The 17,109-nt window shown below is 37.7% G+C and overlaps 1 protein-coding gene across 1 annotated transcript in view; it reads left to right on the top strand.

The window, feature by feature from the left end:
* LOC103592980 (integrin alpha-4-like) overlaps nucleotides 1-17,109 on the top strand; it is a 65,335-nt gene that overhangs the window by 42,680 nt on the left and 5,546 nt on the right. Inside the window, exons 9-13 of the mRNA XM_008575886.1 lie at nucleotides 3,200-3,294; nucleotides 4,873-4,963; nucleotides 5,549-5,594; nucleotides 5,970-6,124; nucleotides 8,696-8,850. Coding sequence (XP_008574108.1) covers nucleotides 3,200-3,294; nucleotides 4,873-4,963; nucleotides 5,549-5,594; nucleotides 5,970-6,124; nucleotides 8,696-8,850 — 542 coding nt within the window. The remainder of the gene's footprint in view (nucleotides 1-3,199; nucleotides 3,295-4,872; nucleotides 4,964-5,548; nucleotides 5,595-5,969; nucleotides 6,125-8,695; nucleotides 8,851-17,109) is intronic.

The raw sequence follows: 17,109 nt of genomic DNA, 5'->3' as shown, positions 1-17,109 counted from the left end.
GAAGAGCACAGGCTCTGGAGCCAGATGGCAGGGTTTAAATCCCCGCTGCACCACAGCCTGGCCCCGTGACCTTGAGCAAATTATACACTCTGTGTGTCAGTTTCCTCATTTGGAAAGTGAGCATCAGGAGATGCCCTGTTGTCTCACCCAGGCAGACATGCCTTATTATCTGACTTCTAGACTATATGTTTAAATATTTTTAGAGCAGAATCATAAGGTTCTACAATTATAAATTGTAAGTTGTAATATTATTTTACATGAAATATTGGTATATTATCGAATCATTAGGTGAGCACTTCTTTGACACAGAGCAGGAGCAGTTGCTAGGAGGGGAAAACGTTGAGTATAACCTCTGTTAATGGTTTTATAGAGGGTGGTGATGAAGAGCACAGGCTCTGGAGCCAGATGGCAGGGTTTAAATCCCCGCTGCACCACAGCCTGGACCCGTGACCTTGAGCAAATTATACACTCTGTGTCTCAGTTTCCTCATTTGGAAAGTGAGCATCAGGAGATGCCCTGTTGTCTCACCCAGGCAGACATGGTGGGAGCAAAGAACTAGAACACACTGACTCTACTTCCAAATCAGTGTGATCTTGCTAATATCGAAAATGTAGAAAATGTCTACCCATGGGCAAAATAGAAAATAAAATTAAAACTGGACCAAGTGGAAAAGATACGTGGTGTTATAAACATTCACTGACGTGTTAATGGAACTACTAAATTTAAATATGTTGTGAATTATAAATGGGATCATACATGAAGCTATAAGGAGCACAGTATTTATTTGATTGGTTGTTGTGAGAGTACACGAGTAAATACGCATAAAGCCCCTAGCACAGTGCCTGTATTGTAAACGCTCTGTAAGTGTTGGGTGATGTAAGGTTATTATGATTATACTAATGATAATTATTGTGATTTATACTGACAGAATGAAATGAATGAATATTCAGATGAAAAGTAAAAATAGTAGTCAAATATCACAAGTGTTTGTATATTGTGTCCCAAATTGAGTTGTATAGGCATGGAAAAACAATTTATTATTTATTATATATACTTCAAATGTATTTTCCTTGTTTCTACAATGATAGCTAAAACTTTCATATATTAGTAATGGATCCAAGTGTAATTCTACAGAGAAAGAGTTTGGATCTATACATATAAGATAGCCAAAGATTGAATTGTACCCAAATGTCCTCTGCATACTAAAAAATTTGATTTGGGGCTTTTTTATGTTTTTATTGAAAGGGCTCATCCATATTGTTTTAAGATATTTGCTTTTATTTATTTTTAATTATTAAAAAAATTTTTTTTGGCAGCTGGCCAGTATGGAGATCCAAACTCTTGACCTTGGTGTTACATTTGCCTTAATTCAGATCACTAGTGCTTGTAACTAATACTGTAAGAATTTCTGTATATCAGCTACTTCATAACCCAGGTGTGTTAGTCTGCTTTTGTGTTGCTATAACAGAATGCCTGGGTAACTTATCAAGAAAAGAGTTTTATTTGGCTTACTATTCTGGGACAGCTGCATCTGGTACAGGCCTCAGGCTGCTTCTATACATGGCAGAAAGTGGCAGGGCAGCCTGGCAGGTACAAGCAGATCACATGGTGAGAAGGAAGCAAGAGAGAGAGAGAGAGGGAAGTTGCCAGTGTCCTTTAAACAACCAGCTTCCAGTATGAATCTGGCCCTTACATCATGGGCATGAGGGGTGGCAGTCAGCTTTGTATCACATGAATATCCATAACCAATAAAAAAAAAAAAAGAAATTGGGCCTTACACACCAAAAATAAATAAATAAATAAATGAAATAAACAACCCACTCCTGTGGGAACTAATGGAGCGAGAACTCACTCACTACTCCCCCTCCCCCAGGGAGAGCATGAATCCATTCATGAGGGATCCGCCCCCATGACTCAATCAGTTTCCAACACTGCCCCATTGGGGATCAGATTTCCACATGAGCTTTGAGGGGGGACAACACATCAAACTCTAACATCAGGCTTGTTATTTGTTCATGTGTTATTATCGAGAATCAAGCTATAGAATTCTGGTTACTAGGGATTAGCCACAATGGTAGACGTATACACCCAGCCCTGATTAATGAAATTGCTAACTGCTCTTCTCTTTGATGGCTATGTGAAACGTCTCCCCCACCCTTTCCCTTCACCACCATCCTCTTCTCCGCCTCCTTTTTTTCTCTTCCTTCCAACTCCTCCTGCTATGTTCCCGTATGTATTTAATGTGCAGAAATCTGGCTGCGGCTCTTTCAAACCGACTGCCATTCTTCACATCAGCCTTTTGCTCTGCTGCCTTTGCACAGGCTTTTTCCTCTGTCTAAACTGCATTTCCCCTTTTCTTCACCAAAGATGACCTGTTCATATTTTAATCTCATCCTGGGCCTCATCTTCTTTGTGCTATGTATTTACAGCAATTAAGCAACTGTGTCAGGTCATAGTTTCTGTTTTACTCTTGGGTTTTCTTATGTCAGTTAATCAAAAATTTTTTTCTCCTGGTATCATAATCTGATGTGAATTTCAATAAAGCCATAAAGATGATGCAGCTATTATTTTACAGAACAAATCCATTTTCTGAAATCCTGTGTGTGTGTGTGTGTATACAGATATCCCTAACAAGTACCTCAGTCACTTTCATTGGAATAAAAATTAATAAGTCATTTTGCAAACAAAGTAAAGCCTAGAAGCTCAAAATAAAGATTCCTGTGGTTATAATTAATTCATAGATTATAAAAATTTATTACCTGCCAGATGCTGCTCTAAGCACTTTATGAGTTATGTCCTTTTATGCTGAGGGTGGTTTTTATTATGATCCCATTCTATAGGTGAGGGAACTGAAACATAGATGAAGAAATGAGCCCAGCCTAGCACAGCTGGGCACAGTGGCAGAGCTGGGGTCAGACCTCAGTGGTCTGGCTGTAGAGCCCCATCTTAACCATTCTGTTAGAGTGCCTCTCAGACCCAGTCACTGTGCTTTCTTTCATGCACAAACTATTCTGTGCAGTCCTGTGTATTATCATGATGCTAATATGTTTTTCTGTCTAATGAGAAGAGTGTTAGGGTTTTTTTTAATAAGAGAGTTTTCTTATATTATGTGATATGAATTAAGGGTCATGAGATTAGTTTTCAAAGTTGCATTCTTTGTATCAATAATTTATTTTCTACTATATAAATCCTCTCACAGATGTTGCTATTGGAGCTCCACAAGAAGATGATTTACGAGGCGCTATTTATATTTACAATGGCCGAGTAGATGGGATCTCATCAACCTTTTCACAGGCAAGATACTATTCCATTTTCAAAAGAAGCATTGGTGGTAAAAGCATCCTTAAAATTTCCAGTGTTTATGTAGACTTATTTTTCTTAAAACTTAACATTTTATTTCACTATTTCCTGATAATAATAGTAGATCCTCTTTTTAAAGTATTAATAACTCTTTAAACCATTTTTTTTTCATGAGTAGGAGTTATAGTTCACTTTCACTCTAACTTGTTTTTAGTCTGTTAAAGATTTCTCTCTGCATTTCATCAAATTTGTGTTCTGAGATAATATCCACACCATTCCAAATAAGCCCACTTGGATTTGAGTCACTATGTCTTGCCTTGTGGCTAAAGCCCCATATTTCATGAAGATTGCACAGGGAGATCAAACATGCATATGATACTCTGTGTTTCTTTCAGAGTTGAGTAGTAAGATGACAGATAACACTTTAAAGTTACATGATGTACCTCTGACTTCACTTTTATATTTCGAAAAATCAGGGCATTTCAGTGCATAGAAAAAACCACATTCGGGCCGGCCCGGTGGCGCACTGGATAGTGCGCCGCTTGGGAAGCGTGGTGGCGCTCACGCCCGAGGGTTCGGATCCCACATACAGACCGGTTCCCGCTCACTGGCTGAGCGAGGCGTGGGGGCGACACTGAGGGTTGCGATCCATTGCCGGACACGGAAAAAAAGACAAAAAAAAAAAAAAAAGAAAAGAAAAAACCACATTCGGGCCGGCCCGGTGGCGCACTGGATAGGGCGCCGCTTGGGAAGCACGGTGGCGCTCACGCCCGAGGGTTCGGATCCCACATCCAGACCGGTTCCCGCTCACTGGCTGAGCGAGGCGTGGGGGCGACACTGAGGGTTGCGATCCATTGCCGGACACGGAAAAAAAAAAAAAAAAGAAAAGAAAAAACCACATTCACATGCAGAAAAGAAAAGTTTTTTCTGAAAGATATCTTTATGGAAACAGGTAGTACTGTTATTTTTGGCTAGGTAGCAATGGGCAAGTGGTTCTCTGTATTTAACATGAAAGATTTGTATTTGTCTAGTAAAAAATACTGATTTTTCTTACTATGCATAGCAGCTTGATATATATAGTATCTGGACATGAAATTAGATAGAGTAGGAATCACAACTCTGACTTGTGTTGTCCTTGTTAAATGCTAGGAAGCAATCTGGCTAAATAATTTGGTTTTCATCAGAAGCCTGACTAGTAGGCTCCGCTAAGTGATTATAGACATTTTATTTTCCAAATTACTTGTTTAGGTATTCATGTTGGTCAAGGAAGTAAATGCAGAGCCTGCAAAAAGACTTCAGGAGAGGGAGTCAGGATGTTTTAAGAAATGTTCACTGCATAATTTTCCTTTTGCTCACAAAGTAAAGGAAGTAATTTTGTTTGTTTCAGTCACAAAATAGATGCCAACTGCTCATTTCAAACTGGAAAATTTTGTTTCTCTTAGGAGTATTTGACTTAAATGAATTTGTTAGTAAATGGGCCAGGGCATGCGTGGGAGGTCTCTTTAGCTAAGTCCTTGTTTCTCTGGGAAAGGTGTTCAAAAACTGCTTTCCACTCAACTTACTGTTTTTCAGAGAATTGAAGGACTTCAAATCAGTAGATCATTAAGTATGTTTGGACAGTCTATATCAGGACAAATTGATGCAGATAATAATGGATACGTAGGTGAGTATAAAATTTACCATATTTTATAAATTGGAATAAGTTGTATTGTGAATGCTGAAGTATGTAGAATTGGTATGGAAGACTTCGATTTACTGATGATTTTTTTTCTTCATTTATAAAGGTCTCTTGAATTTAAGGATGTCCTAAAAATGATCAAGTAATTTCTTAGCTTTCTACTGTTCGTTGCTTAATGTTATATTCCTTGTTTTGGAAAAAATGAAAAATATCCATGAAAATCAAATGTATAATAAGGAAAAGAAAGAAGAATTTTTTTTAGTTTTAAAAGGAAATTTGAGTGAACATTTCTAGTCCCAAAATCAAATTTCGTTTTAGTAAGTTTATCTTTATATCATTAGTTTATATCATAAAGTTTGTTATATGGTAAAAGGACAAATGTTGTAAATGAATAGATTCAGACAAATGTGGAAAGAATCTTAAGATGTTAGAATATCTTTTCTAATTAATTTTCTGTAAATAGTCTTTTGATATAGCCAAAAGGTAATATGTAGTTAAGTATTTATGGCTGAAAAGAAATTCTCTTTGACTGATGATGATCGTTAATCTGTGTTGTTTTTTATCCTCCAGATGTAGCAGTCGGTGCTTTTCGGTCTGATTCGGCTGTGTTGCTAAGGTAGGGTTGATACATTTCACTGCTTAATGACACTGGGGCTTAATTGTAAATAATGGCAGACAGTTTTTAAAATCAGCATGGGTAGTGACTTCATAATGCTCTTTTTGGTATTCTGAAATTTAGTTTTTGAACTTTAGGGTATTTTTCCCACCTTACATAGGTATAATTAAACAAATCATCAAAGTCAATATTTTTAGACATTTAAATGAAAATTTCTCTTGATCCATGCATGGAAATGTAATTGAGTATGTATGCAAATACTATTAATAAGCAGATTTGTGCAATTACTTGGGGAAACTGACAAAGTAAATGCTATTGTTAATTTCAGGAAAAATAGTTGTGCAATTAATGTTGCTAATTTTATTTCCTTCTTAGGACAAGACCTGTAGTGATTGTTGAAGCATCTTTAAGCCACCCTGAGTCAGTAAATAGAACAAAATTTGACTGTATTGAAAGTGGATTGCCTTCTGTATGCATGGATCTAACACTCTGTTTCTCATATAAAGGCAAAGAGGTTTCGGGTTATATTGGTAAGTGTGCCCTACAGAATTAATGCCTGGTGGAGTGTGCAGTTCACCCATTGATCTCATGATCATATTTTTGAGCCCTCACTGTTTTTCACCATGGGAGTCTGTTGTAGAGAAGGAAAGAGCAGCCACCTGATACGCACCTTTCTTCCCTTTCTTCCAGATCCTCAAGTTGCTCTAACCAATGAGTGGGGCACATTAGAAGGCTGTAGTTATTTAGAGGTTATGGCGAGAAACAGAGTATATCTTGCTATATCAGTTTAAGGTAAACCACTGACCTTAACCTGTGAAATCTCTTTAGAATAGAAAGAACATCACCACAGCTCCTCTGCTTTACTGAGCTCCTTAAGACCTGCAGCTGGCTTAAGGCTGGACGGCCTGAGAGGGAAAAGATTCTTTTCTTCATATTCCACCCTATTTGAATAATTGAAGAAGGTTATCGGGAGTCTAGAACCTGATTTAATTTCTGTTAATAATACACACCTCTTAATAATTTACTGCGACTATCAGATCCTGAGATCTGTGCCCATTTCCCTACACAGAAGTAACTCTCAATTATCTGTTCTGGAGAAAGTAACATTGATATGACTCGTCCAAAATTGTGGTTAATCCCAAATCACATGTATTTGACTTTGTAAGTATTACGTTTTTGCTAGCAGATTAATATTCCTAATTATGTTATATTTAAGCTAATATTAGAGTAACTACTAGTGAAACTAGTCCATTGTTGGAGAGAAGCAAATAATTCACAAAGTTCATGATCCCCCCAAGGCCTATCAAGAGTTGATCATACTCATGATCCAGCAGGCTGCTGTCATCTAAGCATTATGAAGGGCCACAAATACTTACTGAACCAAACTATGGATATGTAACAGAGGACTCAGTCGAATTTAGCTTGTAACGAGATGTACAGAATGAGCCTGGTGTCTCTTCTTTAGATCAGACTAACTTTTGATAGTGCTCTGGAGAAGTCCTGGTCAGAGCTGCAGTGATAGGAGAGTGGGCAGAGTCTTCATCTGGTTATTGATTGGAGAAGTGGCAGTCTGAGAGTGTGACCCAGAGTGAATTACACATGAACACAGACAAGCTGATGGATTATCTAAAAGATACACACTGAATAGATAGGGCTGTTTCCCTCTGTGTAAAATCTGTGTTTCTCATACTATAAATTCCATTGTGACCAGATATTTTAAAAAATGGTGGAAAATAAATATATGAAACTCATAAATAACCACAGCCTTATTACAGAAACATGCTTTATAATTGTCATAAAATGCCTCCTTGGGAGGAATAATTCACCTGGTAAGCATGTTTAATAAAACCGAGACATTTTACCTTTGACTGAGAGTGGATTTCTATTCATCCCCTTTTCATTTACTTTTTGTCTAAACTCAGGATGATGAATTTGTAGATGGCTGTTTCAATTGCAGCTTTCTCCGAGGTATTGAATCTCAGTTATTGTAATTTTGAAGTCAATTGATTTGGACTTTATTATTTATTTTCTAAATAAAAGGATGGTTGAAAGATTTATTTGCAATGTGTAAGAGTAATATAGGTTTTATACTTATGTTTTCTTGAAATAAATAGCTAAAATCTTTCCAGAAGTGTTACTTTTACAATATACATGAACACTTTAGGAATTATATATATTCTTTAAAATATCACAAATGAATTATTGCTCTTATATAATGAGTGACACCTCAGCAGACTATTAGATTTACCTAGTTTGCAAAAAACCCATTTAGATTCAGGAAATGGCTCTGACTTTTTGGCTAAGATCTGGTTTGGAATTTTTTTTGGTTGCATTTTATATATTCCTTCTTTTTTGCTTATTTCATGATCTTTTTGAGCAAGCGAGTGTTTACTATGTCATATTTGAAATAAACCCTGCCAAACTGCTAGAATATTTATTGATTTTTTTTTTTACCAGAATCCAGTAAAAACAGATGGAAGATGAATAATCAGGGCATAGGATTGGAAAGTAGAAATTTTTGAGTAAATCATATATATACGTCTGACTTGTATAGGTTTGCTTTATATAAAAAAATTAAATAAAAAAATTAGCAAGCCCTGAAAACAGAAACAAACAGAAATAAATGAATCTAACTATACATGAAATTAGTCATGTAACTACACAAAATAGAGTTATTTATTCTAAGTGACATTTGAGCCCAGTACTTTGCCTATCCTTCCTTAGGTGTTCTAGGGACAAAAGGACTACAAAGAAATCTGAAATTTTATTTAGGACATTTATTAGTAGTAATAATTTTGATATTGTAGTTTAAAACTTTTACAGATAGAAGACTTATACAAATAACAAAACAAATTGTTAATAATAGAAAACCAGAGAGAAGTTTGTAAATCTTTTTAAAATTTATTCATAAAAACAATTTTTGTAGTTTATATTTTTTAATTGTTTCCTCTTTTATATTTCAGGTTAGTTTTAAAGCTATTTGATGAAGGGGATTTAAGATATTTACATCATTCTATATAACTCTTTTATCACTTCAAAAATAATAAAATAAATGCATTTAGATAATTATATTAATTAGAATTCTCTCTACATTTTTGCAGTTTTGTTTTATAACATGAGTCTGGATGTGAGCAGAAAGGCAGAGTCTCCCTCAAGATTTTACTTTTCTTCTAATGGAACTTCTGACGTGATTACAGGAAGCATGCAAGTGTCAAGCAGGGCGGCTAACTGTAGGACACATCAGGCATTCATGCGGGTAATGTAAACTATTTCATGTTAATGAATCTGTAAACTTCAGTAATGTCAATGCAGTCAAACCTATTGCATTGATATCTTTTTGTTGTTAAATTTATTAATATTATCTTTTTTTACATTCTAAGATGTGGAGCAGTTGAGGGGAAAGGGGAAACAGGCAGGAGGAGGGAAATAGCATGGGAGGAGCAGGAAGGGAGGGGGCTTGGTCAAGGCCAATGGAACCTCCCTCATTCCAGCAGGGGAGAACAGGGGGCTTCCAGCAGTGGCTTGGTGGTTGTCTCTGGGCTGGTTGCAGATGTCGGCGGGGGGCGGGGGGGGGCGTGGCTGAGGCCATCAGTCCCCTGCCATCCCAGCTCAAGAGCCTGGGGTGCTTCTGGTGGGGGCTCAGTGGTCATTGCTGGGCTGGTTGTGGTTGTAGGGGGTGCACTAATATCTTTTTATAAAATGCACTTAAAAGCAAGATGTTATCCCCTCCTGAACTGTGACTTATTATTCCAGTTAAAGTCCCAATCTCAACATGAATAATTCAAAGTCCACCTTTTTCATCAGCGGGGGGCGGGGGGGGGGCGTGGCTGAGGCCATCAGTCCCCTGCCATCCCAGCTCAAGAGCCTGGGGTGCTTCTGGTGGGGGCTCAGTGGTCATTGCTGGGCTGGTTGTGGTTGTAGGGGGTGCACTAATATCTTTTTATAAAATGCACTTAAAAGCAAGATGTTATCCCCTCCTGAACTGTGACTTATTATTCCAGTTAAAGTCCCAATCTCAACATGAATAATTCAAAGTCCACCTTTTTCATCATCTAAACTTCACATTTATTTCATTTGACCACATCATTATTTTTAAAGATTTGCCTTCTTCTTTCTAAAATTGCTACTTTCTTATCCCTGTTTATCCACTTGCCTAGAAATGGACATATTGAGTAGCTCTACTGAGTTTTAGCTATTCCATGGTAGGTTTTGGGGGGCGGGTTGGGGGAGGCAGGGAATTTGGTTTGTTTTTCATATGACTCCAATGAAGCAGAATCCAACATGACTGCTTTTGGATTATGTCTTTGTCTTTGTGCCAGCTTTGTCAGTGATGTCAGTGAGAACTTGCCCAGTTGTAGCATGGTGGGGCTCATCTGCAGGCCAGGATGACAGCTCTCATGATGGTTTGGGGTATGTCCTGCCAAAGCACAGACAATTTCATGTTTCTTTTATTAAAACACTCATTCCCAAACTGATCATCATGCTCCTCACATTGGTCGAATTTTATCATATAAAGCAGTGCCAGGCCTTTTTCATTAGGGAATGGTGTACTTCATCAGGAAATCTATTGTCACAAAAAGCCAAACTATTCCCAGGAGCCCTTTCTGGGATTTCAAATAGGAGCCTCAGCTTAGAACTTAATTTTCCCTTAGATACTTATTCCACGCAAATGCAAACAAGCATCAGGACTCCAATACACTATTAAATGCTAAGAGAAATAATCCCCATGCTATTTTCTCATTTCCCCTAACAGTTTTTATTGTACTTGAATAAAGCTATTAGACAGTTCAGAGCCAAAACTATCGAATTATATTAATGTAACCATCATTATATAGTAGGAATTAAAGAGGTCCTCTTTTTTAATCCTTTGTAGATGTGGTTTTACTTACCTTAGTCAATTTTAGAGACAGATATTGAGGCTGTTCTAAAGGCAATAAAAGGGCCAACATTAAACATTCACAAAGAAACACATTGTGTTGAATGTGTAAAAAAATAGCAAATTGATCTGGTTTATTTAGTCCTATGTTTCTTGGCATTGTTTCTATGGATAAGGGATCATAAAACTGTACACCTTCTTCAGAATAAATTTGTAGTAGAAATTACAATTTAGCAGAGGTTTCTGTGTGTTGTTGTATTACCATGGTTTTGACGGTAGCAGGATGTAGCTGTTGACTTTGAGCCGTAGTGTGAATGTTAAACAATAGCACTTAGTGCTGGGATTGGTACATAGCTGGGACTTAAAAGAAGTGACTGTTTCCTCCAATATCTTTTTTCCCTTTCTGAGTTACCTTGCTTTTGTCTGGGACACTTTTAAAACTTAGAAAGGCAAAAGGTTATTCCAATCTTCTCATTTGCAACAAACCCAGGGAGAATGTAAGAACCACACAAGCAGCTGCCCCAACCTTGAGTTCTGTCAAGGAGTTCTAGCTGTAACTTAGGAAGGTTTGGGACTATATAAGTACACTTTTCCACCTCCACTGGGGTGGTGGCCCCAGGCATTAGGAAACATTAACACTGCTATGCTTCTACTACTATCTGAAAATACCTGAAAACTGTTCTATCTTCCCAATATTAGCAGAAAAGAAGATGAACAGTGATCAGGATACTTGAATCATTCCTGTGTTCCATAAAACATGTCCAGTATCAGCATTATAAACACATGCATTTTACCTTAGCCTGTACAATGAAATGGGGTGGCACTTGTTAATTATGTACTCAGGCCCACAACCCCTAACTGTCAGAGGACTCCCTGCCTGCTAGTTGGGCATGCTTTACTTGTACAGTTGTCCCCATTGGCCATACCAATTAAACCCCACTTCTCCAGTCACTCAGTTAATTCATTAGATAGTTATTGAATATCAACATTGTCTCAGATTCTAAGATATTTGTGTATATCCATGAATGAAACAGAAAAAGCTTACTACCCTCACAGAGCTGATAGTCTAGTGGGCCAGTCACTCAGTTAATTCATTAGATAGTTATTGAATATCAACATTGTCTCAGATTCTAAGACATTTGTGTATATCCATGAATGAAACAGAAAAAGCTTACTACCCTCACAGAGCTGATAGTCTAGTGGTATGAGATTAATAATAACATAATAAAAACATAAATTCTATAGTATTTTAGAAGAAGATATGTGTGATGAAGAAAGGAAAAAGGAAGGCAGGATACAGGAAAGAGTGAAGTGCTGGAGAAGGAGTGAAGGGTGCAGTTTTAAATAGGGTGGTCAGATGAGGCTTCATTCAGAAGGTGACATCTGAGCAGAGACTTGAAGGAAGTGACGAGGTTGCTCAGGAAGACCTCTCGGGCAGGGGTTCTCAACTTGAGTGTGCACCTGAGGGCTTCTTCACACGCTTCTGCTGGGCCGCATCTAGAGTTCCGTATTAAGTAGGTCTGCAGTGAAGCCTGAGAAGTTGTATTTCTACAGAGTTCCTGGGTGATGCTGATGCTGCTGGCTTGGGAACCATATTTGAGAACCTTGATCTAGCAGAAGAGCGTTCCAGTGAGAAGAGCTTGGTAAGAAGGCCTCAAGACAAGAAGGTGATTGGTTATTTTAAGGAACAGTGGGGAGGCAAGGGTGGCTAAAATGAAGTGAACCACGGAGTGTGAGAATAGCAGGAAAAGAGTAAGATCATGTAGGACCTGTGGCTTTTTCTCTGAGCGAAATGGGGATCTCTGGTAGAGCTTTGACTGAGAAGTTACATGATCTGACGTAGGCATGAAAAGGAACACTCTAGCTTCTACATTGAGAGTAGAGAGTAGGGGACCAAGGGTTGACACATGGGAAAAAGGCTACTGTAATTACCCAGTGGAGAGACATCTCCAACAAAGGTGGTGGCTGTGGACACAGTGAGAAGTGGGTGAAAAAAGATCCTGTACCATTTGCTGACAGATGCGATGTCTGGCATTACAGAAAGAGAGGCTCCAAGATGACTCCCGAGTCTTTAGCTTGAGCAATGAAAAGAATGTCGTTTTTATCAATTGAGACAGAATATTGTAAGAGAAACAACTTTGGGGTGGGAAATTCTGGGGTTTAGTTGTGGGCCTGCTGAGCCGGAGAGACCTATTTTACCTCCAAGTGTAAATATCAGTTAAGCATGTGTGTATACTCATGTGGAGTTGGGGAGAGGTACAGAACTGGAAATACAACTTGATACAGCTTTGGCATGTGGATGATGTTTAAAGCCATTTGAGATGGCTGAGATCAGGAGAAGCGGCCCGGAATCTGCACTCTAGGGCACTACAACATGCAGAGGGTGGAGAGAAGACGAGGCCCTCAGGGGAGATGAGAGGGACCAATCGGTAAGAGAGAAAGAAAACCATGACTGTGGCATCCTGGAAGTGATGTGAATAAAGCGGAAGAGGAGGGGAAGGGAGGCGTGACCCCATTTTCAGTGCGGCTCCTTGATCAGAGAAGATGAGGGCTAAGAACTGACCACTGGATTTAGCAATTCTGTGGCATCCTGGAAGTGATGTGAATAAAGCGGAAGAGGAGGGGAAGGGAGGCGTGACCCCGTTTTCAGTGCGGCTCCTTGATCAGAGAAGATGAGGGCTAAGAACTGACCACCGGATTTAGCAATGTGGAGGCTATTGGTGACAAGGGATGATTTCAAGGCTGTTTTGAGTTAGGGAAACCCAAACAACAATTTGCAACAGTTTAAGATATGTTAGAGCCGCCATCGTAGTAAGACTTCTCTTAAGTTTTTGATTGATCATATTTCTTGGTTGATTTGATGGAATCTGTGCATCAAAACATTCACTAACATTTGGGAAGAAAAGAGGGGTGCTACACTGGAGTAACAAATGATGCAACAAGATTCCCTGTCTTTCTGGAGCATTTTCAATAAAGCTAGAAATATCTAGCTTAGACTCCAGACAAGGAATGCCTGTCTCCATAGGTATTCTGAGATCCAGTGAGTTCAGTGGCCTTAGTATGTTGTGTTAAAATCAAGAAATCAAACTGCTTACCTACATCGTAGATTATTCTTTTCTTTCCCTTGATTTCTTAAATGTCTGAATTTTGAATCTCTGTAACACAGGGAATTAATTTTGTTATATAATCTTTTAGCTGACTTCTAAATCCGATCTTTTTCCATAATAATTTCAAGAAAAGGACCGTGCTCAGCCAGTGAGCGCACTGGCCATTCCTATATAGGATCTGAACCCACGGTGGAGTCGCTGAGCTGCACTCTCCCGAGTGCGCCATGGGCTCGGCCCAGAAGTTATTTTTTGAACCACGGAATGATATGGACTGATCCATATATGCACACATTTCTGCTGAAAATCTAGGTGCAAGCAAACTATATATATGTACTGATATTATGGTATTCTAGAAGTGTTTGATTATTAGAACATGTTAATTCTTTGTTAGATTACAAGGTTTTTGAGGCAAGATATTATCTTTTGCATATTTATATTCCCATATTCTTTTTAGAGCTAATACAACTAATTATATAAGGCAGAAACTCAGTAAATATTTAATAAATTTATGGATGCTGTGTTCTCAATGCTATTTAAAGCCTTCTATAAGGGAAAATCTGAGTGTGTTCTATTGGTATAATGGGAAGGGCTTCTGTCTTCAGAGTGTTGTCTTTTCTCAGGAAGTCATAGTGCCAGGTGTTTGACAGTTCTCTGTCACCTGAACCAAGCTTACTAGACAAAGTAACTATAATTACTCTTATTATTAATTAGTGATGGTGCTGGTTCTGGCACCAATATATACCTTGGTCTCACCTTCTCCCTCCGCAATCCCACGTTGGCAGTAGGGAGGCATTTCTAAAACACAAATCTGATCATAGGCCTTTCTTAAAATCCTTCTATGTAGGAGCCGCTCCAGTCCCTCTCAAGTGTAGATTAGGTGGCCCTCTTTCCTCTGTGCTTGTGCGTGCATATATCAGAACACACATCCCCCACACTATCTGTGTGGACTCCTGCGTTATAGACTGTGACAGGCACTGACTCAGTTTTGTATCCCCAGAGCCTTCTTGTACACAGTTGACCCATGAATAGATACAGTCAAATGTTTATGCATCGTCATCATTTTTCATTTAACATTTTATAAATATTTTGCGTTATAGACTGTGACAGGCACTGACTCAGTTTTGTATCCCCAGAGCCTTCTTGTACACAGTAGACCCATGAATAGATACAGTCAAATGTTTATGCATAGTCATCATTTTTCATTTAACATTTTATAAATATTTTCGCCCCACCCTTTAAATTCCTCCAGTACATAAACACAATAGAGAACATGGGCCTACGGTTCTGCTCTAAAGTTGGCCAGAAATACAGACTTCCATGAAAGTTAAATAAGAAGTCAGACTTTGTATAATCTCAAGCATGTGCTAATTTGCATGCTTGTGGATGCTGTATTTTATGTAATTGTCCATAAAAATGTGGCATAAAATCTTCATTATTTTTAATATAGATAGCACATGCCCATCCAAATTAAAAAAAATTTTTAAATCTACTTTTTCCCCTCTCAAATACTTAATTAGTCACTTTTAGACATTTTAGATATTACAGCTTTGGTCCTTAGGTGGAGCTGTTAAAGTTAAATAAGTGTGAATATCTGTCAAATACAGTTCTTGCAAGAGTGCATGTACATTTTATATATTGCGAGAAATGCATAATTAATAGCTAATTAGGATAATGAAAGTAATATACACCAGCTGTAGAGAAGACCTTGTGGAAAATTAGTATGAATTAGATAACAAGTGATTTGGTCAAAGCAAGCTTGTTGAGAATTAAAACAGTGGACATGTGGAGGGACAATCGGTGGCTGTCTAGCTCCTACACCTAGGGAATAATTTAATCAAGTTTGCTGTTGCGATACTCAGGGTTTCAAGCTGTTCCATTTTCACAAGTTGATAACTTGGGATTTGGGCCTTGATTTGCAGCATTCCTTTATGGTCAAGATTTCATGTTGTGATGGTCACTTATCAAGTAATTTAATGAAAGCATCTCTGTATAAAAATGGAAAAGTAATCAGAGATCTTGAATATTCTGATTCACGCTCCAAATCTTCCAGATACCATTTAATTAATAGACGTCTAATACTTGTTACGTAACTCATCTTTTATTTAGTGTTGATTGGTTGGCAATATTCCAATTTTCTTATTTCTTCCAAATGTTCACCAGAGTTTCTTATTTTAAGAAACCGAAATTCAGTAGTTGCTTGGTTAGCTTATTTTACTACATTTTGAAGCAACATATATATAATTATGTCCAAGTGTTTTGCATACTTTATGTCATTTCATCATCACAACAATAAGGTGTAGGTGTCATCACCATCACTGTCATTCTCCCCATTTTCTGATGAGATTGCTGAGCCATAGACAGGTTAAGTGTCTTGCCCAAGGTTACATAGATAATAAGTGATAGAGCCAAGATTTGAACACCAGTACTCCACCTCCAGACCTTGCTGTTAACTGGTATATTTGTATATTGATAATGTCGTAAATGAGAAGATTACATCCTTTTTGTTTATAATGACCTGAAGACATAGAATAGTTGTAGTTTTTTATGAAGTATGAGTCATGTTGCTTAATTTACTTTATTGATTTTTATCAGAAGTTACTATAAATGTAAGTAACACAGCAATAATCTGTGTGATAGGTATTTTTTTCCCTATCCATTAGGGATTATTAATTGATGAGCTTTGAAAATTATTTGTTTTTTATTTGCTTTTAAGCAGTCATGTTTAAGCCATAATCTGATCCTGAAATCTCTATAGATAAATAGAAACCTGGTCCACTGACATTACTCAGTAGAAGGTCTGTCAATTACATTGTCATGGGTCTGCCCTGAGGAACTTATCCAGCATAAATATAAACCTCAATTATGGTTTAAGTTAATGTATCTAGCCTGGATGAGAACACTTGAGTCTCTTTTTGTAATGGTCAACAGGGACTTCATTGAATCTATTTGTTTAACATGAGAAGAACCTGTAGACTGAAATGGGCACATGAAAAGTAAAATCAAGCTGAGCTGTAAATTTAAATCGTTGGTACGAAAAACATCAAAGTCTGTGACCCATTCTTCAGATTATCTTCTAAGTATAAAAACGATTCTAATACCGAGAAAAATAAACACCACGTTGATTTTCCACACTAGTTCCTTTGTGGGTGGACTACATCTGCTGACTGTGAACTGCCCTCTCAAATCCTGAGGTTATTTTTTCTTTTAATGGTGGTTGTGCTTAAGATACTTGTTCTGTAGATTTGCCACCAATATGTCATATTTCATGTAATTGTCAGCTGATTCTCTTCTAAATCCTCATGGGTTATTTTATTTGTAAAGTCTTATTACCCATTCTCTTAGAAAAAGAAGTCTATTTTGTTCAATACACTTTAGAAATCACATTCCTGTCTAAGCAGGACTCAAGACAGGTGCTTTCTAAAAGACATCATGTTTTATATCCTACCTGACTTCCACATATTTGTGTTTATAGAATTGAGATTCTAGAAGAGCTTACTTAATTGAATTACAAATACTTTCAAAGTTTTTTTTT

The sequence above is a fragment of the Galeopterus variegatus genome, unplaced genomic scaffold (assembly GCF_000696425.1).
Source record: "Galeopterus variegatus unplaced genomic scaffold, G_variegatus-3.0.2 Scaffold1252, whole genome shotgun sequence".
Classification (NCBI taxonomy): domain Eukaryota; kingdom Metazoa; phylum Chordata; class Mammalia; order Dermoptera; family Cynocephalidae; genus Galeopterus; species Galeopterus variegatus.
The sequence above is the reverse complement of the archived record's forward strand: the minus strand, read 5'-3'. Positions and strand labels throughout refer to the sequence as shown.